General features: G+C 50.5%; 12 protein-coding genes across 12 annotated transcripts; 3 read left to right on the plus strand and 9 right to left on the minus strand.

Moving 5' to 3' along the window:
- Positions 1–131: 131 nt before the first annotated feature.
- PFICI_01368 (uncharacterized protein) lies at positions 132–610 on the plus strand (the record flags this gene model as incomplete). Its single annotated transcript, XM_007829949.1, has 2 exons — positions 132–282; positions 378–610. The coding sequence occupies 2 exons, from the start codon at positions 132–134 to the stop codon at positions 608–610; spliced, it is 384 nt and encodes a 127-aa protein (XP_007828140.1).
- Positions 611–924: 314 nt separating this feature from the next.
- On the minus strand, positions 925–2,355 carry PFICI_01369 (26S protease regulatory subunit 7; the record flags this gene model as incomplete). The annotated part of the gene is made up of 3 exons (XM_007829950.1): positions 925–2,149; positions 2,209–2,300; positions 2,353–2,355. 3 exons carry the CDS (start codon positions 2,353–2,355, stop codon positions 925–927), a joined length of 1,320 nt encoding a protein of 439 aa, XP_007828141.1.
- A 719-nt stretch (positions 2,356–3,074) lies between these two features.
- PFICI_01370 (T-complex protein 1 subunit delta) lies at positions 3,075–4,806 on the plus strand (the record flags this gene model as incomplete). Its single annotated transcript, XM_007829951.1, has 3 exons — positions 3,075–3,131; positions 3,202–4,554; positions 4,609–4,806. 3 exons carry the CDS (start codon positions 3,075–3,077, stop codon positions 4,804–4,806), a joined length of 1,608 nt encoding a protein of 535 aa, XP_007828142.1.
- A 965-nt stretch (positions 4,807–5,771) lies between these two features.
- Positions 5,772–6,697, minus strand: PFICI_01371 (uncharacterized protein; the record flags this gene model as incomplete). The annotated part of the gene is made up of 2 exons (XM_007829952.1): positions 5,772–6,540; positions 6,609–6,697. The coding sequence occupies 2 exons, from the start codon at positions 6,695–6,697 to the stop codon at positions 5,772–5,774; spliced, it is 858 nt and encodes a 285-aa protein (XP_007828143.1).
- Positions 6,698–8,218: 1,521 nt separating this feature from the next.
- PFICI_01372 (uncharacterized protein) lies at positions 8,219–9,483 on the minus strand (the record flags this gene model as incomplete). Its single annotated transcript, XM_007829953.1, has 2 exons — positions 8,219–8,845; positions 8,914–9,483. The coding sequence occupies 2 exons, from the start codon at positions 9,481–9,483 to the stop codon at positions 8,219–8,221; spliced, it is 1,197 nt and encodes a 398-aa protein (XP_007828144.1).
- A 1,621-nt stretch (positions 9,484–11,104) lies between these two features.
- On the minus strand, positions 11,105–12,070 carry PFICI_01373 (uncharacterized protein; the record flags this gene model as incomplete). The annotated part of the gene is made up of 6 exons (XM_007829954.1): positions 11,105–11,376; positions 11,428–11,517; positions 11,580–11,707; positions 11,769–11,825; positions 11,889–11,912; positions 12,033–12,070. 6 exons carry the CDS (start codon positions 12,068–12,070, stop codon positions 11,105–11,107), a joined length of 609 nt encoding a protein of 202 aa, XP_007828145.1.
- Positions 12,071–13,881: 1,811 nt separating this feature from the next.
- PFICI_01374 (uncharacterized protein) lies at positions 13,882–15,674 on the minus strand (the record flags this gene model as incomplete). The annotated part of the gene is made up of 2 exons (XM_007829955.1): positions 13,882–15,409; positions 15,487–15,674. 2 exons carry the CDS (start codon positions 15,672–15,674, stop codon positions 13,882–13,884), a joined length of 1,716 nt encoding a protein of 571 aa, XP_007828146.1.
- A 3,677-nt stretch (positions 15,675–19,351) lies between these two features.
- PFICI_01375 (uncharacterized protein) lies at positions 19,352–19,741 on the plus strand (the record flags this gene model as incomplete). The annotated part of the gene is made up of 1 exon (XM_007829956.1): positions 19,352–19,741. One exon carries the CDS (start codon positions 19,352–19,354, stop codon positions 19,739–19,741), a length of 390 nt encoding a protein of 129 aa, XP_007828147.1.
- Positions 19,742–20,465: 724 nt separating this feature from the next.
- Positions 20,466–20,672, minus strand: PFICI_01376 (uncharacterized protein; the record flags this gene model as incomplete). Its single annotated transcript, XM_007829957.1, has 1 exon — positions 20,466–20,672. The coding sequence occupies one exon, from the start codon at positions 20,670–20,672 to the stop codon at positions 20,466–20,468; it is 207 nt and encodes a 68-aa protein (XP_007828148.1).
- Positions 20,673–20,868: 196 nt separating this feature from the next.
- PFICI_01377 (uncharacterized protein) lies at positions 20,869–21,198 on the minus strand (the record flags this gene model as incomplete). The annotated part of the gene is made up of 1 exon (XM_007829958.1): positions 20,869–21,198. The coding sequence occupies one exon, from the start codon at positions 21,196–21,198 to the stop codon at positions 20,869–20,871; it is 330 nt and encodes a 109-aa protein (XP_007828149.1).
- Positions 21,199–22,329: 1,131 nt separating this feature from the next.
- On the minus strand, positions 22,330–22,648 carry PFICI_01378 (uncharacterized protein; the record flags this gene model as incomplete). The annotated part of the gene is made up of 2 exons (XM_007829959.1): positions 22,330–22,532; positions 22,591–22,648. 2 exons carry the CDS (start codon positions 22,646–22,648, stop codon positions 22,330–22,332), a joined length of 261 nt encoding a protein of 86 aa, XP_007828150.1.
- A 527-nt stretch (positions 22,649–23,175) lies between these two features.
- PFICI_01379 (uncharacterized protein) lies at positions 23,176–23,835 on the minus strand (the record flags this gene model as incomplete). The annotated part of the gene is made up of 2 exons (XM_007829960.1): positions 23,176–23,570; positions 23,667–23,835. 2 exons carry the CDS (start codon positions 23,833–23,835, stop codon positions 23,176–23,178), a joined length of 564 nt encoding a protein of 187 aa, XP_007828151.1.
- Between the last annotated feature and the right edge of the window lie 1,238 nt (positions 23,836–25,073).

Raw genomic sequence — 25,073 nt, forward strand, 5'->3', positions numbered from 1 at the left:
CGCGTTCAGGAATAAAGGGACGCAATTCTCCGATTTGCAACGAATTGACAGATACCAGTCGACTACTATTGGAGACAGAATCTTCAAGCACAGAAAAACCTCGAGAAAAAAGTTTCGTCGCCATCGTAACAATGTCCTCCAGCAGTACGAGCAAAGAAAAGACATTGCAGAATGATGACGAGCACACAAAGACCCTTCAGGAGCTAGAACACGCCTTGGCAGCCTGGAAAGAGTACGTCTTCGAAGCCGAGTATAATATTTACTTTGGTGCATTTGATCAACGTACGTATATTACTTCCTGACGTCGCGTCATGGTTTTTTCCACCTCTTATCACATGACCTTACTGCCAAATAGAAGGTACTAAGTTACTCAATAGACGCACGTTTGAGAGGTGAGGGTGCCAAAATCACCCCAGTCGTGGAAGCCCAAGCCAAACTTTCTGGTCCATTCAAGAATCTTGATGAGCAGTCTAATGAGTGGGAAGAAGAGGTTAAGAGACGTATCGCTCATGAAGAGTGGGAAGAAAATGGCCGAAAGGTTTCTTGGAAGTCAAAGGGAGTAGACGGCTGCGACCAATTCCTCGACAAGTATTGTCCTCCAACGAGATGAGACATAGAACCTAGACAAAATTACCGAGAAATCGATGTCGACTGTAATCAAGTCCCTGGTGGCCGGGCGTTTGAATTACTGAAAATGCTGTGTAATTTGTTCAGGTTGCTAAGATCCTCATGTCATGTGCCAGTGCGAACAGGAAACGCTATTTCGTCTGGGCCAGATCCAAACTCTGGCGATATGTCTCATTATCTAATCGTCAATGCTTCCAAGTACAAGCACTCGTCTAATTGAGACCCCTAGACTGATTGATCTTGTTGATACAAATAGTACACCTAGACTCCGTTGCCATTGTACCCATTTCAAACCCCTTAGTTGTACTGCATGTAAGTAGCAGTCGAGTTGAACTTCAAGTTGCCCTTGATGACCTTGTCCACGGCGCTCAAAAAGTCCTTCTCTGTGGCAACCTTTCTCCTTGCTCGGATGGCAAACATGCCCGCCTCTGTGCATACACTGCGTAACTCGGCACCCGTAGCGTTGGGGCACAATCGGGAGATCAGCTCCCATCTAATGTCACGCTCAACGCTCATACTCTTTGCGTGAATGCGGAGAATATTGGCACGTCCCTCCAAGTCAGGAAGGGAGAATTCAATCTTTCGATCAATACGACCAGGTCGCATAAGAGCAGGATCCAAGGTTGAGGGTCTGTTGGTAGCGAACATGACCTTGATGTTTCCACGAGCGTCGAAACCGTCCAGTTGTGTGATAAGCTCCAGCATGGTACGTTGCACCTCATTGTCACCGCCAGCTCCGTCATCAAATCGAGCACCACCAATGGCATCGATCTCGTCAAAGAAGATAATACAGGCCTTCTTGGTTCGAGCCATCTCGAAAAGTTCACGAACCATACGTGCACCTTCACCGACGTACTTCTGTACCAGTTCGGATCCGATGACACGAATGAATGTAGCATCTGTTCGGTTGGCGACAGCTCGTGCGCAAAGGGTCTTTCCAGTACCTGGCGGACCGTAGAGCAGAGCGCCCTTGGGGGGATCGATACCGAGGTTGACGAATCGTTCTGGCGACAACAAGGGCATCTCGACAACTTCTCTCAGCTTCTCCACCTGCTCCTTGCAGCCACCAACATCACCATACGTGACATCGGGCTTCTCTTCGACGGTCATCATGGTAACGCTGGCATCAATCTTGGGCGGAAGTGGCAGCATGATCTGGTACTTGTTGCGGTCGACACCCACGCGCATTCCCTCCTCGATATCGGTCGGCGAGACACGTTCGCCGAGCTGGACCACGAACTTGGCGATTTGCTTGACGTTGATTACATATTTGCTCTTGGACTCGTCCTTCTCGTCTGCGATGATCTTGGTGCACCGCGCTACCTGAAGCGGTTGCTCTTCTGCCATGCGCTGGCGATCGGCTGCTGTGTCCCATAGATGTGGCGGTGCAAGACCTGTGTCGGACTCCTTGACTCCAATTTTCTCGTCCACGCTTTGTTGCTTCTCCTTGATTTGCTTCTCGAGGTTCTTGAGGGCCGATCCGTAGGGGGCGGCGCCGTACGTCTTCAAGACTTGGATATCTCTGGCTTTGAGGTTAGCCCGCGGGTATTGATACAGATGTAAAGCATGCCGATTACGCACTCATCTGTCAAAGGTGTGATCTTCTTCTCCTCTACCTCGTCATCGGCAAAGTTCTTCTGGTACTTCTCCCAGTTCTGGCCGGTGGCGGACGGCTTGTTCTCGATTAGCAGAGCTCTAGGGTAAACAGGCGATAGCTTGACGCACCATCTTGACGAGGGCCCGATGGGGAGGTTGCTGCTATTAGATGTGATGATTCGGATTGTGAGTTGGACAGGCAGCTTGGGGGTGGTGATGCGATGCTCGAGTCGGCTTTGGGCAGCTTTGATATTCGATGGACGGGGTGATGGGTGTGAAGTTGATTGACCGGGCTGAACGGGCCAGGCGAGGCGAGTGACGACTGGACACTGATGAGAGCACTGGGGGAGTATTGCATAAGCTCTGTTTGCCTGGCAGGGGTGTCGAAGGTACGGGCAGTGGCAGCTGCCGTTGCTGAGAAAGCCTGAATTTATTGCTAAAGATGGCTTAGCGTGATGAATCAGCCGCTGTGCTTAGAACAATCAAGCAGCTGGAGTTCAATGATTGATTCACGCTGTCTCAACCTCTCAAAACTGGTTGCAAATCGATGGATTCAAATAATATGCACATAAAATGAGTTGATTATCATTATGACATATCATTGAGTATTATAGAGCACTTTATTCTGTTTGCATGCTGTAAGACTGAACCTTAGTCTAACCCGAAGAGGCATTGATAGCTAGTAGCCTCGCAGCTTTCCCCAGAACATTTTTGCGACTTACAAAAATTATTTGGCAGCCTCAACGCGGGGCGCCATAGGGAGAGATTCAGACAGAAGCTCGACCAACCCTTCAACACCACAATACCCCTTGCACCTCACCCATCCTTGCCCCTCGATCGGTTCAGTCAAGATGGCTTCCGCAGCACCGGCCGCTGGCTCGTCCTCCCACTCAAATGCCACCTTCAGAGTAAGATGCTTTTCTGTCACCCTACCCAATGACCCCGGAGCCCCTGTTTGGCTGACCCTGTTGGCTGTAGGATAAGGAGAAGCCGATTGCAGTGCGGTCTTCCAACATCGTCGCTGCCCGAGCTGTCGCCGATGCTATCCGGACGTCTCTAGGTCCCAGAGGTATGGACAAGATGATCAGAAATGGAAGGGGCGAGACTATAATCACAAATGACGGCAACACCATGTTGAAGAGCATGTCTGTCATGCACCCAACTGCCAAGATGTTGGTCAACCTCTCTGGAGCGCAGGATGTAGAGGCAGGAGATGGAACCACCTCCGTAGTTGTCATCTGCGGTGCTCTGCTGGGCGCTGCCGACCGGTTATTGGGCAAGGGTATTCACCCATCAGTCATTTCCGAGTCGTTCCAGAGAGCCGCCGCCGCCTCGGTCCAGATCCTCCACGACATGTCACAACCGGTATCACTTTCCGACAATGCCACACTTCTGCAGGCAGCAAACACCTCGCTGTCTTCCAAGATTGTCTCTCAGTACTCTGGCCTGCTTGGCTCCATGGCCGTCAATGCCGTTACCAAGACGATAGACATCAAGAATGCCGACAACGTCGACCTGAAGAACATTAGAATCATCAAGAAGGTTGGAGGCACGATAGAAGACAGCGAACTGGTTGATGGTGTTGTTCTCAACCAGCCCGTCATCAAGTCAGCAGGAGGTCCCACCAAGATCGAGAAGGCACGAATTGGCTTGATCCAGTTCCAGCTCAGCCCGCCCAAGCCCGACATGGAGAACACAATTGCCGTGAATGACTACCGCCAGATGGACAAGATTGTCAAGGAGGAGCGGTTGTACCTTTTGAACTTGGTCAAGAAGATCAAGAAGGCCAAGTGCAATGTTCTCCTTATCCAGAAGTCGATCCTACGCGATGCTGTCAACGATCTTTCCCTCCACTTCCTTGCCAAGCTCGGCATCATGGCCGTAAAGGATATCGAGAGAGACGAGGTTGAGTTCATCTGCAAGTCGACTGGCTGCAAGCCCATTGCCGACATTGATTCGTTCACTGAGGATAAGCTGGGATCTGCCGACCTTATCGAAGAGTCTCAGGCAAACGGCGCACGAATGGTCAAGATCCTGGGCACCAAGAGCGCAGGCAAGACCATCAGTGTCGTCTGCAGAGGTGCCAACAGCTTGATTCTCGATGAGGCTGAGCGATCGCTGCACGATGCTCTCTGCGTTATCCGGTGCTTGGTCAAGAAGAAGGCTCTCATCGCTGGTGGAGGCGCTCCTGAGATTGAGATTGCCGCACAACTTTCTAAGCAGGCTCGTGCTTTGACTGGCACTGAGGCCATCTGCTGGAAGGCATTCGCTGATGCTCTGGAAATCATCCCTACGACTCTTGCAGAGAACGCTGGCCTCAACAGCATCAAGGTAAAGTCATTCGAACATGGGATCTAATGTGTACACTATACTAACCAGACTCAGGTCGTCACGGAACTGAGACATCGCCACGAGATGGGCGAGAAGTCTGCCGGTGTCAGCATCAAGAGCGGCGGTGTCAACAACAACATTGCCAAGGAGAACGTGCTGCAGCCCCTTTTGGTCTCTACAAGTGCGATCGAGCTGGCCGCAGAGACAGTCAAGATGATTCTGCGCATTGACGATATCGCACTCACCCGATAGAGAGATATCAAGAGGGATTGACTCAAGCATATACGTCATATAAACGGATTGTACCAAAAAAAAGAATAGGCAGGATGGACATGACCACGACGGATTCTTATGTGCAGTCGTGTAAATGTGCTGATGCCGCATCGGATAGAAGTGGACTGGTATGACTGTCAAGATCCTACCGCAGGGTTTATAGATAGGCAAAAGAGTCTCGTAATGACATATCAATGAAAGAGTAAATACCAAATTCCAAACATTCTTACGCTGTAACTACTGAGTATCAGCAGTTCTATTCAAAAGCTGCACGGATATCTATATAGTCGGAAGTAGCCGTGCTTTTGGGAGGCCATTTACACACTTTGCGTGTGCTTGGTGTCTCGTGTCTGAGAAAGGGGGGCGGCCCTCTCAAGTGTACGGTGGATCCAAACATGGTCCAAAAGGGGCCTTACGAAAACGAGATTGGGAGAGAGGAAGCCGCTGCATGGCAAGGTTCTTGATTATCAAGTTGCTTTATCTATCTCATCTATCTCCTATGCCAGCGCCTATTTCCGCCACCATGGGCAAGTCGTGGCTGCCTGGGCAATATACAGTTTGGCACATTTCGACGGCGCAGAATAGGCCTTGTCGAAAGTTTTGGTATCTACTTATGTTTCCCTCTTCCTAAACGCCTATGCTTGAAAAGAATATCATCTCGATCAGAATTGCGTCCTCGGGGGAAAACTCCATCTTCCATGAATTTCCCCCTAATGCATGATGCAAATACCTTTGTACCAGAGTAGGCTGGCGGGTATGAAGAATGTGTAGAAAAAGGAAAACAATGAAAAACATGAAAGACATTCTGAAGGACGGCAATGCTTGAAAGACAAAAAGAAAAGAACAGGTCATTTCCGCAAAGACGAATATCTCCTCATTAGCGTCGTGAACCCCATTCTGGAAATGAGGTCTTTCTCCTGCCTTTTTTGGTGGCAAGGCCCTCCTCAAGCGCCCTCTACGCCAGCGAGACAGCCCAGACACATGACATCGCCCTCGCTGCCGCGTTCTATGCAGCAGCGACTGCAAATGACCGAGGCATGGCCCTTCCATCCCACCTCATGGTCGTGCGAAGGGTCTCGTCTGCTGATGTTGTTGCTGTTGTTGGCGTGGTATAGCGACGCAGTTGTCCATTGTTCTCGTTCGCCATCGTCCACGTCGTGCATTGTGAATGATCGCGAAAGCGGGTCTTCCTCTGGTTGTTGGTGTTGGTGTTGCTGCTGCTCCTCTCGGAAAATGGTGTGTCGTCGTTGTCGTGAATCATTATCTCCTCCAGCGTTGGGTAGCCAGCCCTGGCACTGTCTGATGCAGACATAGCAAGTCCTCTGTCCGCATCCGTGGCAATCGGCAAAAGAATCCAGATCTGACTTGCGCGTAGGCTTGCGGTGGCATATGTGGCAAGGGTCGAGAGTCTGCCTCACGGGGACCTGTTGGTATGACCCCTGAGGTCGGAGCTGTGGCGAGATGGGTGGTGTCGAATAATTGCTCAGAACAGCATGGTTGTTGCGTTGTATATCATCCTTGTAGGAGCCATAGTGTGCATGGTCCTCGCTTTCATCATCCGATACTCGAGCTCGCTTGCTGGAAGGCAGCGGGAGAATCTTTCTCTGAACCTCTCCGGCAAAGCTGGATGCGGATCGCTTGTTGCTGATGTTGTGAAAAGCTAGGCGACCGAGCTTATCTTGGGCATGGGCCTCGTTGCCTGCGTGGGCAAAACTGTATACATGTGGTTAGCTCAGCTGGGTTTCGGCCTAGGCGTGTTGTTCAAATTATAAGCTACATACATTGGCATTTGTAGCTCTTCATTCTCGTTTCGAGATCGCTTCTTGCCCGGAGAGAGCGTGGGAAGCTCGGCAAATGTTGCAGATGGCATGGCCACAGCCCTTTTGCAGCTCTCTCGGGGGGGGTGAAAGCTTTGGGGAATTCGCCCGCTGCTTTGGGCCGATTGGTGAGTGAAACTGTGCAAGAATGTCGTCGTAGGCGGGCAAATGATGGGCAGCCGTGCTTATAGTAGTGATGAACGGCGATTTGAAGTGTGAAGAGCTGACAAAAGCTCACTGCCGTCCGTGTAACAGGACGGTAGATTGTCTTTGTTGAAGTGCCGTTTGGCGGCGCGGAACAATTGCCCGGAGGTTTTTGGGCGATGACGGCCCCGGTCCCTGGCAGATGGACGAAAAAGCAACTCCACCAAAGCCCGCTGAGAACCACTTCGCGTAGTGGTTGCCTGCAGGGACAATGGGTCTCCCACTGGCAAACTGGGGCATTTGTTCCGCCGTCGATTCGCTAATTCCGCCAGTGCATCACTATTCATTACCTTGGTGTGTTTTCCGGGGTAAAGGACCTATCAGAGAGTTTAAACTCTGTATGGGCTACTATTCACTTTCTTGTAGCAGCCGTATACTCAGGCTGTCTTTTTGAGAGAGAGAAAACAGAAGAAGAATATTAGCCAATCAATGTGTCCAATCAGTCATGCGAGACACATCTTGCAATTCTACTTTTGTCCTCCGAACTGCTTCAATCCATCGTGACATCATGCTATGGAGTAGGTAAAGGGTCAGGTGGTTCTCAATTGATAACGCTAGGTAGATTGTTGGTCGTTTCTGAAGGGATCTATACTACGCTATGCCTACTTGCTTCTCACCTACAGGACCCAACAAACAATAAACGATCACATGGATAAATATGCCCATCCCAAAGTGTTAAAGATCCGGAAATATTCTAGTATCACTCCCTCAACATAACACACACATTAACAGTATTGCAATATACTCTACAATCAGAAGTTTCTCTTTCAAATAGATGACAGAAAAAAAGGTGCTTGATCTTTCAGCCCCATGTATGCATGCAATATCACCACCCGCTATCCCCCATGTCACCTTGCCGATACACCCAAATGAACCATCTCAAAGGTAGGTGAGCCGAAGCCCACGTGGTATGAAGGTAGCGGTTCGGCAATACGAATTGTCTTGAGACATCCGCCCACACTTCCAAATGCCACGGCGGAAAAGGAAATTCGCATTGCTACAACCAGTAATATACCGTCATGTGTGCGTTGCCGCCGCCTTGGACTTGAGCCGCACTTGCACTGCTGTCGGGTACTCTTTAGAGAACACGGGCGGTGTCGTTTCCAGGTTCCTTCAAAAGTCTCACACATGATCGAAGCCTTCAATGTTCAGTTTCATTCACAAGTACGGAATTGACTGCGAGTACAGTGGAGCCATATTCGAGCGCTCTGAAATTGTTGACACCAACGCCAAAAGTAAGAGATGAATTGCCACATATTCTCGTGAGGAATGTCATGCCGGTAGTCCAAAACTCAAAAATGATACGCCTCTAATGCAATCTTGTGCTCCCAATGTTTTCCCCGAAACGCCTCGTGCAAATCAAGATAATATTACTCCCGGGGCAATAGCTCCTTGGGTAGGACTTTGCCCGTCTTTCCTCCCTGCTCGCTGTTGCTGCTGTTGCTCCAAACTACCTCGTGATCGTGGTCGGGATCGTATTCCTCAGCTGCCGTCTTTGAGTCCCTCCTCTTCATACCCTTGTACGGCTTTGAAGTCGAGTGGCGTGCTCCATCTTCCGAGTCGCTGGTCTCATCATCATCAGCCAAGGTGTTGTCAAAGCTACGGTCGTCATCCTCCTGAGGTAGTCTTTCGTGTTCCAGCTCCTTCTTCTTGATGAAACTGTCGATGATGTAGTACTGCATGGCGTTCATAATGAGGGGGAACAGCATCATGACAAATACAATCTGCAGCTTTTCGTTGCCATCGGTCCAGCCCAGTGCCCAATCGCCAACTCTCGCAATCCATGGCATCATGAGGAACAAGATCAGGACGCATATCTTCATGCCAAACAAGCCGCAGAAGTAGATCATGGACTGTTTTACCCACCACCAGGTCTTGGGTGGGTTGCCGTAATTACCAGACTGGATGGACTCGGCGGGCTTGCCGAATGATGTGTAAGATACCAGGCCGGTGAATACGCGCAACAATATAATCAACACTGGTATTCCAAGAGTTGTCTGTCGAATGTATTAGCATGACTCTTATGCCATGATTTCTGGCAGTGCAGAACCAAAGAGCGACTTACATCAATAGCCAAGTTGAGCAGGTAAAATGAGCATGGGTTCGGCACATATGCGTCGTCGTCCCTCCTCAACAGCCTCGCTGCCGTTTGTACGCTCATGGGCTCGACCTTAATAGAGAACCGACCGCTCGTCAGCATCGACATGAAGACGTTGGCCACGTGCACCAGGACACTTCCGACGACCTGCTTCGAGACATCAAAGGCCCAGATCTTGAGGGGCCGCTGTGGCCGCTCGCGCCACCGCTTATAGACTAGTGAGAGGAGGGCCAGGCCGCCGAGCGCGAGCTGTACGAGTAGGGCAAAAGAGCCCAACAGGCGACACTCCCCGGATCCCTCATCGCCGCCTGATGGACCGTTCTCCGAGCCTGCCACAAGGGCAGCCGACGAAGACATGGCCGCGCTCGAGGCTGCGGCTAGCGATGTCGTGGTGGTGGCGAGAATCGTGGACAGAACCTCTGTGGGAGCGGGGACGTCTACGCCGATGGGTGCCTTGGATAAGGCCGTAACGACGGCGTCGGGCGCGTCTTGGAAGAGAGCGGTAGTTGCGGCGCCGATGATATCTTTCGGGCTCATTTGTCACAAGAGATATTCTTTGTGATGCCTTGTATCGAAAATCGAGTAAATAAAACAGTAAGCTGGTGCTCGCGCGTCTTTTTAGACAACAGTTGAGTTCGCAGCAAAGAATGATGACGCAGTTGTATGTTAGATAAAATACCCCGGGAATGCTGCAAGTGGATCGATCGGCAAGTCCCACCGTGCGCCAGAATCGATGAAAGTGTTTCAGAGGAAGAAGAAAAGTCGTACGTTGGCGCGCCACAAAGAAACAATAATAAGTGAGCTTAATCAATTGTTGAGATGTGGTATTCCTTAGGTTAAAGGGAAAAGTAGGAGACGAGTCAAGAGGACAAAAGTAATGAGGCTCGCAGGCATCGACCGAATGGCCAGCACCTGACCCGAACAGCGCATCGAGGCACTTCGGGTAGGTGTCATGTAAAGTACAGCCCCAATCTCTAGCTGTGGGCTTGGCATCCTCTAAGCATAAGTTAGCTCCTCGAATGCCCACCAAATGCTAAGGTAAGCGCTTGTAGGTCATCCATTGCTACCATTTTGGACTGTTTTAGGTGGGTTCTACAGGGGCTTTTAAGCGTAAAACAGGCGCTAGGCTTCAGTTCACAGCCAGTCTGCACCAAAGCGCAGCCACTCTTTGTTGCCGATTAGCCAGCGTAGGAACCTACAAACACATACCAAGCACATTGATTGCAAAGGTCGGCGTAATGCAAAACTTTAACTGCTATATGAGATACTTAAGAATAGGATATCCATCGTACCTCGCTCAATAAAGGGTCCAAGGGTCCTGTGTCGCTTTCCTTGGACTGATGCCATGGCTGTACAGATTAGTTGGCGTCTGCACGAGCCGTCAGAAGTCCAAGGAAGTACTACGCCTTACTCATCAGCCATACATTCATATATGCATACCGCAAGCAGGGTCAAGTTTCAGATGACACTCCGTCCCGTCGACATGCTCAAACGGCTCCGCTCTGGAATCTGGAACATGGGCAATTTATATGTATGAATTCCAGCCCGTCCCTAGATGACGACGTAGAGATGCCCACTGGTTTGCGGCACTCAGCAAGATTCGAACTTCGTATCATATCCGCGCCGCAAGTGACAACATTCAACACGACGCCAAGTTCAAAAGACAACGTTTAAGGATATCGGTTGTCATCATGCAAGTCAGAGCTTGGCTAACACATGCGATCCATATGTTACTTAAAGGTCACAAGCTTATACAGATCATCAACGAGGCTGGTCTGGTACTGGTGTGTAATACCTCGAATTCTCGCCAGAGCGACCGCAAAGGGGTCCGCTGCTTTGTCATCGTGAAGCAATATATCGTGTCAAGCCCAAATGAACCCAAAACAAAAAGTACCTGGCGTCTTGCCATCTTCTCTGAACGTCAATAAAAGTAAAAGTAAAAAAACCAGATTGATCATGAGTGGGGATGATCAAACGTCCGCTATAACCATGAATTTCTCAGGCATCCCCTTAACGAATGAAAGACTCCTTTTAGGAGGTTCGGAAGAATGCGTGAAGGGGTAGCCAAAACCAGGCAATCCCAAAGAGCCAGTCCACGCAATAAATCAGATAGGTTGTCCCATTCCTCCTTACACACGCATAGGGCATGCAAAGAGTATCAGGTCATGACCATCTTGTTGCTTGTCTTCTGGGGCAGGAAGCCACGCACGAAGCTAAGGACTGTTCTTCGTGCCTGCTCGGAAACCTCGTCCGGCTTGCCCTTTCTCGGCGTCATCGCCGTCGTTGTCACAACCTTGGTTGCAACAGCCAGCTTGACTTCCTTCTTCTTCACTGGAATCGGTGTCGAGAGGGGCCTAGATTTGGGGCTCGCCTTGGACGAGGTGTAGGTGGAGGTGGAAGATATCGACGGGTCTGCAGACGTACGACGGGCTTTGGTAGTCTGAAGAGCGGCCGCAGGCCCGTCTAATCGTCAATCGATACCGTGCTTGTGCTTGAGCTGCACTAAATTCTCCTTGCGGGCCTCGAGGTCCTCTTTTGACTTGACCATCTTCTCTGGCTGGTGGTATAATACTAGCAAAAGTGTTAGAGAGCGACCGAGCGTGGACGTTGGTAGGTGGTCGCGTGCTACGTACCGACCAGGTATCGGCCCTGGAAGTTGAAGCCGTTCAGCTTGTCGCAGGCCTGCTTTGCATCCATGACATCTTCATAGACGACGAAGGCAGTGCCCTTGGTGTTGGTAGCAATGCCCTGGCGGACCTGGCTGCGCAGTCTGTTAGCAGTGTGTCTAAGAAGGAGTGTTCTGCGACATCGAGAGAGCGTACCGAATGGGTCCGAATTTGCCGAAGAGCTCGAATAGGTCCTCTGGCGTGACAGTGTAGCTACAAGGGAGGCATCAGTGACTGTTATCCTTGGGGCAAGTACGACAAGTGCGCGCAAAATACCTTAGATGCTTCACGAACAAAGCTCTATAGACGGGTTAGCATATCATGATCCTCGGATGAGATGGAGCAGGGGCCATGCAGCCGTTGAGGCCATGCTTTTCGGGGCAGGGGATCCGGGAGGATTCGCGGGCATCAAAGACGTACCGATTGACCTCGGGGGCAAGCTTGCCGGCGCGACTCATATCTCGATGATATGACAGTAAATTTCCAGGTTCGGTGGATGTCGGGTATGACAAAGTCGTCTTGGTGTAGATTTCGGGGGTTGTACGGGCTGGCCGCGGATGGATTGATGAGATGTCGAAGGGACTAAGAGGATGGATTGCTCGGATTCACCACGTGCAGTTCTGGGCGGGCGAGGCTTGCAGCTGGATCACGTGATAGCACGTTTCGATAAGACCAAAGGTGGAGAAGCAGGTTGGCGTGACTGCCAAGTTGGCCAACCCGGGATCGGTCGGGGGTCAGGGCGCACGGAAACACGGCGCTGATCGGAGGGAAAGGGACTGTGACTGGACTTCGTGACCGTTGAATCAAGCCACCGAAACTCTAAAAACAAATACAATTACAATATATATAATTGTGTTTTTGTAGACTAAACAAAGTATTGTTTCCTACTTCTGTGTCTGGATCAAAAACTGAAGCCCTTCTAAATACCTTGACCTCCCCTGGATAGCTCAACCCATTCGCGCAACGGTTGGACTACACGCTCGCCTCGCGACCTCAGGCAGCGATGCGAAGTGGGGTTCTTGATTCACTGAGGCGGTCCACGTATGTATCTCGATCGACCGTCTAAAGCCCATTTTCTAGAAGACCGCCAGAGAACATCAAACAAAACGAGTTCCTTATCACCACCTCGCCATTCCGCCCACCCGGCATGTATATTTTGCCAACCACTAGGCAATGGGCATTCCATGATACTCTGGAGGGAAGATGGGATGCATCATATAGAATATTAACGCATGCATCTCATTCATGGTGGGAGTAGCACTTCTCTTATCAGAGCTATCATACGCGTTTCCGCCTTTCGGGTCAATTCGGGTAGATCAGGCATTATCCAAGTACAGAGTATACCGCACCCTATACCGTATCCCATGCAAGCCAACACATCAAGAACTCGAAACCTGAACTAACCTGGCACATTAATGGATACCTTACGCACGAATTCCATGGCAACGGCGGTCAACGTATCAATATGTCCAGGTAGATGTCATCCTTGTCTATGATCTTCTGTATTTCTTTGACACATCCTGTTGCGCCATTATTCATCACTCGAATTCTATTGGGTGGCCCTATTTGCTCGTTGGTTATTGATTGCTCGTTTGTCAAAAGGAGAAGTTCATGACCATGAATATCCGGTGCCGTCTGGGTGGTGTGATGAACTCTCGGCTGTGCCGACAAGGCAAGTTAATCTCGATGCCCATTTGTGATGCAGCTTACGTGCAGGTTAATTCTCATCCAGCAAGTTTGAATTTATTAAGGTTACCACTTGTTGCAAAGCATATAAAATGGGTGTGTATACTCACAAGCACTTGAATGTCATTGGGCAAGTGAGACACCCCACTCTGATATAGGTAGCCAGTCGCTTATTTTGATATCGGCTCCAATACTACGCCTATCCATACTCATTCATTCATCGGGTCTTGGAAATGTAGTCAGGTTGAAAGATTTTTTTCTTTATTTGCTCTTGGTCGACATTTATCAACATGCTAATCGATGGCGAAATAATGCCTCTTCCCCTTTGAGCCACGGCTTATCTACCTTTGCCCATATGCGAAATTGTGAAATATGATGTAAACGCCCCAATCCAAAAGGTGACGCCTCTTTTTGAAGAAATCGAATAACAGCCACCCATGCCTAGGATGCTTGTTGACGCAGTATAAAAGGGGTATCAACTGAACCACCTATTTCTAAGATAAAAAATAAAAAGAAGAACTGATCATCAGTTGTAGTCATAATATCCAATGCTGCTCCACTTCACTGTTCATGCTCTATTTGCTTATTGTTGAGGCTTGTATGCACGGTAGCCAGGGTACGCTTTTCCACCACCAGCCGGCTGTTGGACGGGAGTGCTTGTACCTGAGTTTTGTGGTCGACTGTAGCCAGATGTAAAATCAAAGCCTCCCGAGTTGGTGATGGGGGACGTCGGCGAAGCAGGTTCTTGCTGATATGCCGAACTTGTTTGTCCGTATGAAGGCTCCGTGTATGAGCGTTCCGGCTCAGGATGACGTACTGGTTGACTCGATGCGGCAGAATATTGTCTTACAGGGGCGGGTGGGTTACGACGCCCGTAGCTGTTGGGAGTGTTGCTTCGGTCAAGTCCGTAAGCGTCTTGTTGAAGCGCAGGAGACTGCGTGCGTTCTATGTTGCCGTAGGGCATAGTCTGTGGTGCTGGTGATTGATGGCGCGGCGGTTGTCTATATCCGTTTCCAGGTGTATTGCTGCGTGGTGTACCAATACGTGGAGTCACGCTGCGCCCATAGTCTTCATATGCTCTCGGTGTTCGAGATTGCGGGTAGACCTGGTCTGCCGTGCCACGTCTGTAGTTTCCATAATCCTGGTGTGGCGTTCGTCGACCTTGAGCCATGGGGCCGGCAGCAGCCGTCGCGGCAGCGGCAGCGGTTCCGGCTCCGGCTCCGGCTCCATAGCCCTGTGCACCATATCCTTGAGTATCATAGGCGCCTTGTGCTCCGTATCCTGGGTTATCGTGGGCCTGAGTGCCGTATTCTTGGTTGTCATAGCCTTGATTTCCATAACTCGGGTTGTTGTTGTTGTATGCCTGGTTGCCATAGCCTTGATTTCCATAGTCTGTATTCCCATAGCCTAGGTCGTATCCCTGAGCCGCGTTGCTGCCATTCATTTGGCCATAGCCACCATTGCTAAAGTTGCCTTGGTTGTAGCCTTGTTGTTGAGAGTTGGGGTCCGCCCCATAGGGGTAGGTTGCGCTACGAGCGGGCGTCATATATCCAGAACCATTCATAGCAGGAGCACCGTATGGGCTGTTTCCGTGCATCGGCGACGCTGGGTTGGGACTTGCGGGGTTAGACATAGCTCCCGGTGCCATTAGCGGTGCGTTCTGTGCAATTTCCGGCTTCTTGAGCTGCTCCAATTCTACTGCATCCTCAAGTGCGACTTTCTTGGAGCTAGATCCTTCCCAGCTGGGCATGGCAGGCAATTCGTCACCTCCGCCCTTCTTACCCGTCTCGAATTCGGCATACATGGGTGGCTCAGGCTTAGCGATGGGTTTGTCGTAACTGTGGTCAAAGGTGGAAGCCGGCACAGCACGAGCAGCGGTCATCGTTGGTTCCGTGCGGTAGCCTTGGTCATGGTGTGGTGGAATGTATGGGTCGTCGAGATATTTCTTCTTCTTGGGCGAGTCACACATGCCACAGCAGGAACCGCAGCACTTGAGGCAGTAGCAGCATTCGCAGCAGCAGGAGAGACCACAGCAAGCGCAACGGACAATACACCAAACAATGGAGAAAACGATGAGACCGCCGATGATTATCACGGCGATCACTGGCCACCTAAGGGAAACATTCTGTCAGTTTGTTCTCGCAACACAGCAATAGAGTTCCCCTCTGGAAGATGTACGGGCACATACTTGCAGTAGCTGGCCTGCATACAATTATCCCAACTCGAGAACGCCGTCTTTGCGTCGGCAATAGATGATGTGATATCCCTTTTGCTTGTTCCTGCTACAATGCTCCTAGCAAGAAGATTCCTCAGAGCGTCCGCGAAGTCGCGCGGCTCCGCCAGACTCCGCTGCATGGCTACTCCGACGTGCGGCATGTTGGCGGTGTGTGGTGACGATATCACCAACGAAATTGTATAAAACCGTGTGTCGCGTAATTCGATCGCCGTGTACGGTTGCGTTGATTCGTTTGTCCAAAAAAAAAAAAAGTTTCGAAACAGAAGCGACCACTACGAATCCATTCTCCAGAAGAGGTAAAAGGGTGGCAGGTCGGGAGGTAGTGAATAAGATGTTCGCAAATATAGCACGCAGAAACCCGGTAATCGTAAAGATGGTCGGTATAAGAAAAGGCACAGAGACAACCCGAAACTCAATCGTCCGCCGATCCCGCCTTTACCCAAATAGTTGCAAAGTTGGCGCAGATGGCTGGATACTTTCGTCGCGGCCGATGTGTGGCTCTGCTGCAGTAGCCGGCTCCCGCGCAAGGTCGGGAAAAAGAAGAAGAGGTAAAGAGATAGAATATAGTTGGGTCGTAATACAACGAAGTGGTGTGGACGTTTAGGTAAGGAATGACTCGAGACGGTTGCGCTACCGTTGTTGAAGACAAGAAAAAAGAGAGTGTGACAGGAACAGGAGGAGGCTTTGTTCCTTCGTCCTCGGTGTTCGAGGTTGCGTTGAGGAAAGGATGCGAAACGAAATTGTCGGGGGAAAAAGCCAGGAGGGCCGATGGTAGGCAAGGTACTACTAGTAGTAGCGATCTTTTCTTGTTCCTGTGCGTATTCGGTTCGGGTACACTACTACACTAACAGCCAGGTAGAATAGCACCTATTACCTACACAGAACGAAAGGAAGTGGGAAAAAAAACGCAAGGTAAGAAGGGAACGTCCCTGTGGATTCGAGTATGGAAAGATGGAGCAGAGAAATGAGGAACGCCGCTGCAAGATGGGCAAGTCGCAATTAACTCAATGCGTTTGGGATCATCGAAAGTCGCCCATGTTGGCAAGCGTTTGGATGACTGACCGGGGGCTCATCGTGGGAGTGTTCCTGTGCCTGGTACAGTGGCACCTGGAGCTAACAGTACGTACCGATCAGGGCCCATTAAAGGTTGGACAAGGCCTTGAACCCAGCCAAGTAAATGCCCAGAAGCAATTGCAGGGTCGCGGGTCTCGTCGCTTGCGATTTCGCCATTGGACGACGACGACGACAACGACCCTCCCATGGTCAAAAGTTGCACAATGCCAGACCCCTGACAAGGTGCTCCGCTGCGCCTAGGTAGCGTGCGTCGGGGGCCGAATTCCTGCAGACTACAGCAGTACCAGGGACCTCGTGCTCAACTTGGGGGCCTCTATTGCAGTATATTGGCCGCAGCTGATGCTTTCAAGTCCTGCGCCGTTGAAAGCGGAGGACCGTCCTGGTGGGCATGCTGATGGAAGTGGGCTGGTGGATTGTGCCCATGCTTTCTTTCTTTCTCTCACGCTTTTCAGCGCCGGGGTTCCGTCCGGGCCCTGCATTCATATCTGATCGGCGGAGTTTTTCCTCATGTCTCTCAGTCTCGCGCCGAGCAGAAAAAAAAATAAACTAAATTCTGGAAAATGTTGACAGACATGCGAGGCCCCAGTCTTGTGCCAGTCTCAAGTTCCGTTACCCAGAAATCACCTCCGCCTAGCATTGTGTGAAACCCATAAGAAGAGGCTGTGCAAGCGCCTGTCCGAATGGAAGGAAATATAAGCCAACGAATGCAAAAGGCCAAGCAAGCACTTGAACCAACCAGCATGGTCCCGTCAGGGCACTAGAGCGAGGCTTGGCAATTCCCCGCGACAGATGTCAATTACGGCATTCGCAATTGTGCGCAACCCAAACAAGTCAAATGCCCTCCATGAAGAGGTTTGAATTTTTTTGGCAAGTCGTACACGGTCGGTACGTACGTACGTGTAAACGGAGACGAGGTCTCAAATGGGCCTACTGCTATGGGCCAAAATGGGAATTGCCATATTGTTTCGGCTTAGTGTCATCGCAGAAGTGGCCCAGATCTCGGAATCTTTACGGGGTGGGAGACCGTCTCGAAAGGCTCTAACGTTGCCGTAGTATATCGTAAGGGTCCATATTTTGGCATTTGCACCGCTTTGAGAGTTTGGAATTGCATACTGCGCCTCACGACAAATGACGACTACACTAGAAATTCAACACTTCACCGCGAGTGTACCGCGGCAAATAACGTTTCTTGTCACCGACAGAGCTGCGCAAACATGGGACGACTGGGCCTACCAGCGGAGCACCGCACCAGCACAAAAAAGGTGCACGGGATCCGTGACCACTGAGGCCGCAGATGATCAGCAAAAGAGGAGTACAGGATGCAACTCACAACTAGTGGTCGGTTGTGAGACATACATATATGTACTTTGTAGCGAGGCTAGTCGACGTTTTCAAATCACAAAACACCGAAGTCAATCATACATGGTAGATTAGGCATCTGGATGCTTTCTCATGGGCGCCTATTTCGCATGTTTCCCCCAAGGTCTGTGTTTGCAACGTGGCGCTCCCTTTCAATATACTAGTGCTCTTACTACGATACATATCGGCAAGGACGGGAGATGAGTCTTGGGATTGGAGGAGGGCCGAACCATATTACCGTCTTCGTCATACCCAGACAAGCCCCCCGAGGCCCCCCATCCGACGTATGCGCGCGCAGGGGCCGCCGGTTTGACAAAGAGTCTGTGCCAATGATCCATTTCCTATTCCTCACTCACCCATGGTCTTTGAACACTTGGCCGGAAAGACTTGACACTTGGCGAAGCATTATGATGTTCAAATGTTTGGGTCAATACTACCTACCTACAGCATGTACAAGTTTATAACCCCAGGGGGATCTTCACAATGTTCCATCTTGGTGCACTTGATAGGCCGAAGGGTCTGTATCAGGTAACAACCACGCTTATTGTGATTATTTTTGTCTTCAAAGGCTCTCGGGAATAGCCCGGCGTTTACTAACTGCAACCTGTGAATGATACACTTGGACACGAGTATTGGACGGCCATTCATAAATGCTTCGAGTAGAAGTTCCAGCCAAGCTGCATGCGAATTGTCTCCTCATTGTGTCACGACAGACTTTAACCTTTCCTCGCTTCACTGACAAACATTTTTCAAGCTAAATCATCGCATGTTGGCAACAAGCCGAATTAGTCAAAGAAGATGTCCAGCGTGTCCAAGTCAATCTCATGGTGCTTTGTTCGTGTGCTGTTTTTCTTCCCCCCTCCCGAATGAATCAGCACCGCCAGTAGTTGAGGCATATTACAGTTGACCAGGCTTCGCAGCTCAGCTGCCACAGCATACAGCTACAAAGTAACCGAAATAATTTGTACTCAAGCTAACCATAGCATTTGACCTTAAGTGAAGCACATGAAAGGATGTTGGCAAGGTTCCCTGAACATTGTACAACAATGCCAGACGTCCGCAATCCTGCGTTGGGTCGGAATTCGTGATCTATACCTTTCCTCGAGGCGCAAGTGAATTGACCGCGTAATCTCAGAATCCCAACGATGGTGAAGACTGCAATAGTCATCTAATCATGCCTATCATAGACTCTACATAATTATCTATTCAGCTTTGATTTGGCCGTGAATGAATCATTGACACTCAATGTCTATATTACTCAACGTAAGCCACAGACTTCTTGCTGATTCTACCTCTCCCCCAACACCAGAGCAACCAGCAAATATTACGACTCAACCGCGATCTACTGAGAAATCGCCAACAAGAAATAAATCAGACCACGCAAATGGCGATCACCAAGTACACCGAAGGACGTTCACGTCCCGGTATCAACTTTGCCAGCGAACCTAACAGTCAAGGTGGCAGCAGCTCCAACAACGCCGCAAGCGGAGGATCAGGCTCATCGTTGGGAAGCGGTGGAGGGTCCAGCTCATCGGGAGGCTCAAGCGGCAACGCCCAAGGCAGCAGTAGCAACACTTCTGGATCCAGCTCTGGTCAGAGCTTGGAGAGCCTCATGGCTAGCATAAAAAGCAAAATGAACAGTTCCAACAGCGATTCCAAGGGCTCCAAGGCTGCTAGGGCATTCACGTCGAATCCCGAGACTGACGACTGGCGCCCGCGTAATTACAAGCGTATTGAGCGCGATCTAAAGAAGTTAGGAATGGGATATAAGTGATCGTCGGGTTGAGAAATGGCAAACCCTCAAAAAATGGGGGGGTTTGACGTGCAGATAAGTTAGGAAGGAACGCACAGAATTGACTGTTTGGTCGAATTATTTATAGGGTACCGTAGTAATCACATCACAATAACATCGTCCGTGCAAGAGTTGCTGTCTTTCAACCTTCCCATATTGAATTTCACTCGAAAATTGCTTGAATAGTCCATTTCGTTCCTGCTGTCTGCGCACTTGTTGCTCGTTCTTCCCCTAACATTTCCTCCGTCCTCTTGTAAGAGTCCATCATCGTTTCCAATCACTCGACCAGCAGCATCAACCAGTTTTGATGCCTAGAGCCCTGCATTCCGGCCACAACATCCTCCCATCTGGCACCGAAGACTCCTAGGACAGTTCGTTCGCATATTGGGGGAGGGGAGCAATGCTCAGCCCAAGCCTCGTTGCCGTCTTCAAGTCTCTACAAGATACAGCCAAGCGAACGCCACGATTGATCAAAGTCGTTCTCAAAAGCAACCATGAAATTTTTTTTTTCGGTTATGCAGCCTGATCTTCTTTGTGTCTAGGGATTCCTTGGAGGGGGGAGCAGTGCTCAGCCCATGCCCCAAGCACAGACGCAGCCAGTCTGCTGATCGTTATAATTGTAGTAATTGTCGTGATTATTAAGATCCTTGTGGTCATTATCGTGGTTGTCGTGGTTGTCCTGGCCGCTGAGGCCGCTGTGGTTGTTCTAGTCAATGTGACTGTCCTGGTTGTTCTGACCGTTGTGGTAGTCACCGTGGTTGTGGTAGTTACCGTGGTAGTGATGGTCACCGTGGTATTGGTGGCTGTTGTCGTCATCGTGGTTGCAGTGGTCATCGAAGCCGTTATGATCGTTGTAGTCGTTGTAAATGATCAATGTGATTGCCCTGGTTGTTCTGACCGTTGTGGTAGTCATCGTGGTTGTAGTGGGGTGAACAGACGCAACGCCCAGAGGCCGGGTACCCTTCATCCATCGAGTTACCATGAGGGGGAGCAATGCTCATCCCATGCGTTGGGGTGTAGCAGTGCTACGACCGGCGCAATATTCTGTCACCATCCACATGGGATGACCAAAGAGGGTGTAGCAGAGCTACGACCGACACAATATTCTGTCACCATCCACATGGATCGACCAGAGCGGGTGTAGCAGTACTACAACCAAAGACATCATTGGTTTCTACCAAGCTTTGCTTCCTGCTGAAACGTCCTAGCGAGTTCTCGTACTGGAGAGCATCAGTCAATCCATAGCGGCGAAAAATGGCATTCTGCTTGAGTAGCAGAGCAGCGGGGGCGTCGTCGCAGCGAGAGATGGCAGCGTGAGCAACCATCAAGGTGGCCTTGTGAACGGCAGCCTTGTGGTTCACAAGCTCAATGTCCTCGCCAGGATGGGCGAAGATGCCGACGCCGACACAATGGACAGCGGTGGCCAAGAAGGCAATCATATTGCGCAGAGCAATCATGGTCGCTGTCGAAGCCCCCTTCTGACATGAGTTTCTCCTCTTATCAGAGCATGGGGACTCAAGGAGTCGACCCGAGGCGTCTCTGACGGACCTTGGTGGCACAGGAGCCGCCCATGGGCAGCTCGCGGATGATGCCGTGGGCAGATACAACCATCATTGCCTCCAAGTGGCAAATGGGGCTTGCCATTACAGTCGTGGGGTGCGGCCAGTGGCCAGCATAAATGCCCTCAAGGTCTGGTGCTGTTTGAGGCCGCTCAAAGGCGGACAGGTCTCCTTGGGGTCATCGGACCCGGGATCTATCCTAGTGGTCTCTATTTGTTCATCTTAGTACATTGATGATCGGACTGAGCCGGGAAGAATCTTGCGCTTGTCAGCTAGAGAATTTTTAGCTGGGGAGGCGACGTACCCCCTGAAGGAGTCGACCTCTTCACTCTCATCTCGCTGACGAAGTTGCCCGTCGGCTGTGTAAAAGCCGAGTTCATACGGGCCTCAGCGAGGGCTGATTGGCTACTGGAAAATTCCAGCAAAGGGGTAGCAATGCTCAACCCGTGTTTGGAAGCTCCTTGGGGACTCGGCACGACGTACGCATAATCGGAGCTCGTCTCTCTGTCAATGGATTGTAGCCATCTGAAAATTGACATCAGTCAGCCAAAGACATCACTGGTTTCGATCAAATCTTTGCTTACCATCCATATCCCCGAACGAAAATCTTGATCTTCCCGGCTGTCTACCAGGGCCAGTGTAGAACGGTGAGTAGACGAGCTCGAAGGGCACGAATTCGTTATAACTGATGACCGCGAAAGGCTACCCCGTTTTTTTTCTCTTTTCTTTTCTTTTTTTTTTTCACGTTTCAGATCACTGATATTCGTGAAATGCCTGGAGGATGGCATTACGTGCGTCGGGCACGTAGTCGTGGACGATGTGAACGGGCCGATCGTTGATGTTGGCTTCACCACATACAGGAATATTAGCAGAAGATCTAATTGAGACAGCCAATAGGTAATAGCAGGGATATACTCACAAACCCTTGCGAATGAGATTGCGAACTTCATGACCGGGGGAGGGAGCAATGCTCATCCCATGATGGTTCATTGAATTCGACTTTTTCAAGCCTCACCATTTAGGAGGGGGGGAGCAATGCTCAGCCCATGATGACTTGTTGAACTCGGCTTCCAGCCTCACCATCCAAGAGGCCACAGCTTTAGAAGCTTGTACCGAGCCAGAGTCGGGAAAATTCTCCAGCCACAGATCCGTCACCTGATACTCTCCCAAGACACAGTATTCTTGAGAGATATTGGCATGCTCGTTGTTTTTTCCTGCATTGCGTTAGCATCTTCAAGCATGTGATTTCTGTAAAAGACAGTGGCCACCTACCAGCAATCACAACGACGATTCGTCCTGGGCTCTCATGAGACGCATTCTGGTCTGGCATGGTCGCCTTCAGATATTGGTAGTTCCGAGCGCTCTCATTTTGGTCAGCATAAAGCCACCAGGGGGAGCAGTGCTCATCCCATGAGACGCCGGACTCCTGGGGGCGGTGCACGAGACACCTTCCTGGAGGGGGAGCAATGCTCGCCCGTTCGCAATAACTTTGAAATCCAAGCCGTTGCGGATAATACTATGCCAGTTCACGAGGCTGCTGCCGTGCCAGCCAAGAATTGTCTTGGGCGGTTTTATAACCGTCTTCAACTCCTTGTCGAAGCTTACCTCCTTCTCAGGCGATCCTTGTGCAAAACGGAACTGGATCATCCCGTCGACACCGGAAATTCGCTCACTAGGACGAGCTAGGGAAGCTGCGTCTTCCTTATCGTCGCCCACTATGGCCACGTTGTCGACCTGAACGATCGACGACCGGTTGGATGCGACGATCCAGCGGACGAGCCTCGAGACCGAAGGGCTCGTCCGGTCCCATTAGGGGGGGCGGCGCGGACACCAGCCGGGGGAGACCAGATGATCTCATCAAGAATTCTGCCACTCTTCCATTGCTTTATGACCCACAGAGGAAAAGCAAGAATTGGAGAGAGGATATGGGAGGGAGGGGGAGCTCCTGAAAGCGCCCAAGCAGGCGGCGAATAGAGTTTCGAAACTCAAACGAATCGTCATTCTCGACGGCAGAAACGAGCAGCTGAGCGGTTTTAGCCAGGTCAGACGGGCTGGGAAGGACAGGAGCAGCATCCTTGGCCTCAGCCACCTGCGCCTCGGCGGCGGTGAAGCTTCATCGGCCTCGATGTAGACCTGCTCCTGCATCCACTCGTCCATGGCGTCATCGAAGGCGCCCTCCCAAGCAGCAGCCACTGCCAAAGCAGTAGGCTCAGCAGTGGTGTGGCTGCTGGTGCGGCTGGTAGTGATGCTACCTGAAAATGGGTCAGTGAATGAACTCTTGCAAAAGGTATGACATTTTGAGATGGATGAAATGACGAATAGTTGGAAGCCGATGAGACAAGACGTACCTGAAAGGCACAGCGTACTGTGTCGCTTGAGGAGGCGGAGGGGAGACGTCTGTGACGAACTCTTAACCACACCAACTGAGAGGGCCTCCCGGAGGAGCGCCTTCGTCCCATCCTCAAGTATTTGCAAGTGTCGTTGCAGGGGAGGCTCAATGAGCGCCCAAGATGCCATGTTGAATCCATAAGACATGCCATTTTGTCACTCATGAATTTGAAGACAACTCAGCGCACGCGAGATCAACGTGCCTGGGCAGACGGCTGTGTCATCTGTTTTTTTTTTTTTTTTTAGGGAAGGGGGGTACAGCAGGCCTGGCTGCGCTCTTGGCAGGCAGCACAGAAGTGGACACTCTGATCATGATAGTGTACCACCATGACACACATAGTGGTGACAGAGAAGGGGTATTCCAATAGACTGCTCAAACAGCCGGTATTGTCAATGTTGTGGAGACCGGGAGGTGTTGTAGTGGTCGATTGCCTGCTGTCCGATAGACTCTAAGTGATAATAGAGCTGGTTTCAAGTGAACAAGCCGAGCGAACATCAACATTGTCCGATTCGCCAATTGAAATTGTGGCTTATAGATGAACATGATGTCGCAAGAGAGGGGTGACTGACTAAGAGAGCAATGGTTGACTCATTGAATCATGAGATGCCATCAGCCATGACTGAACGATCTCAGCAACTTGACATCTCAGGATGGGTAGTGCGGGTCGGGGGCAAACATCTCAATCTCATGTCTGCCGTTTTGTAGCTCTCGAAGGATTGGACACTAAAGACACACAACGTCAGCGAGTTTCTTTGATAAATATGGTGTATATCAGATGAATATCTGGTTAAAATTTCTCTCCAAAGAACCTGGAAGAACGCTCTGGCGAGAGAGGGAAAAAAAAAAAAGGGGGGGGAGGGGGGGAATGGATCCACGATGATGAAAAAACGAAGTTCACCGTACTTACTAATGAGGGCAGCTGCATGCTGAGATGTCGCAAGCGTTATGATTGTGTCTGGCATGCTAGTGTAGAGACCTTAAGTGCTAGTAGAGCTTGCGAAAGCTGTAGCAGATGATTTAATGTGACCGTTGGAAAAGTTCCCTGGTCTCACAAATCACACAACTCTAGTTGGAACAGCTCAGCATAGGTAGAGCGATCGACGTGATCTTTGCCATTGATGAAGGCATTCCGTAAACGAAGATGTGGTCGCTGCTCATGGAAACCGGTGTTAGTAAAGCTCTGGTTTTGCAAGAGACAACTCCAAGGTGCTCAAACTGTGAAGCCGACAAACCTGTGTTGATACACGATTCTTGATGGCATACCAACTTGGAAAGGGAAAATGGAGAATTACTTACTTGTAATGGAAGTAGCGGGGTAGATGACTTTCTGTCTGGGAACAGACTTTTCGGATCTTCCAAGCAGCTC

The sequence above is a fragment of the Pestalotiopsis fici genome (assembly GCF_000516985.1).
Source record: "Pestalotiopsis fici W106-1 unplaced genomic scaffold PFICI_Scf_1, whole genome shotgun sequence".
NCBI classification, from domain to species: Eukaryota; Fungi; Ascomycota; class Sordariomycetes; order Amphisphaeriales; family Sporocadaceae; genus Pestalotiopsis; species Pestalotiopsis fici.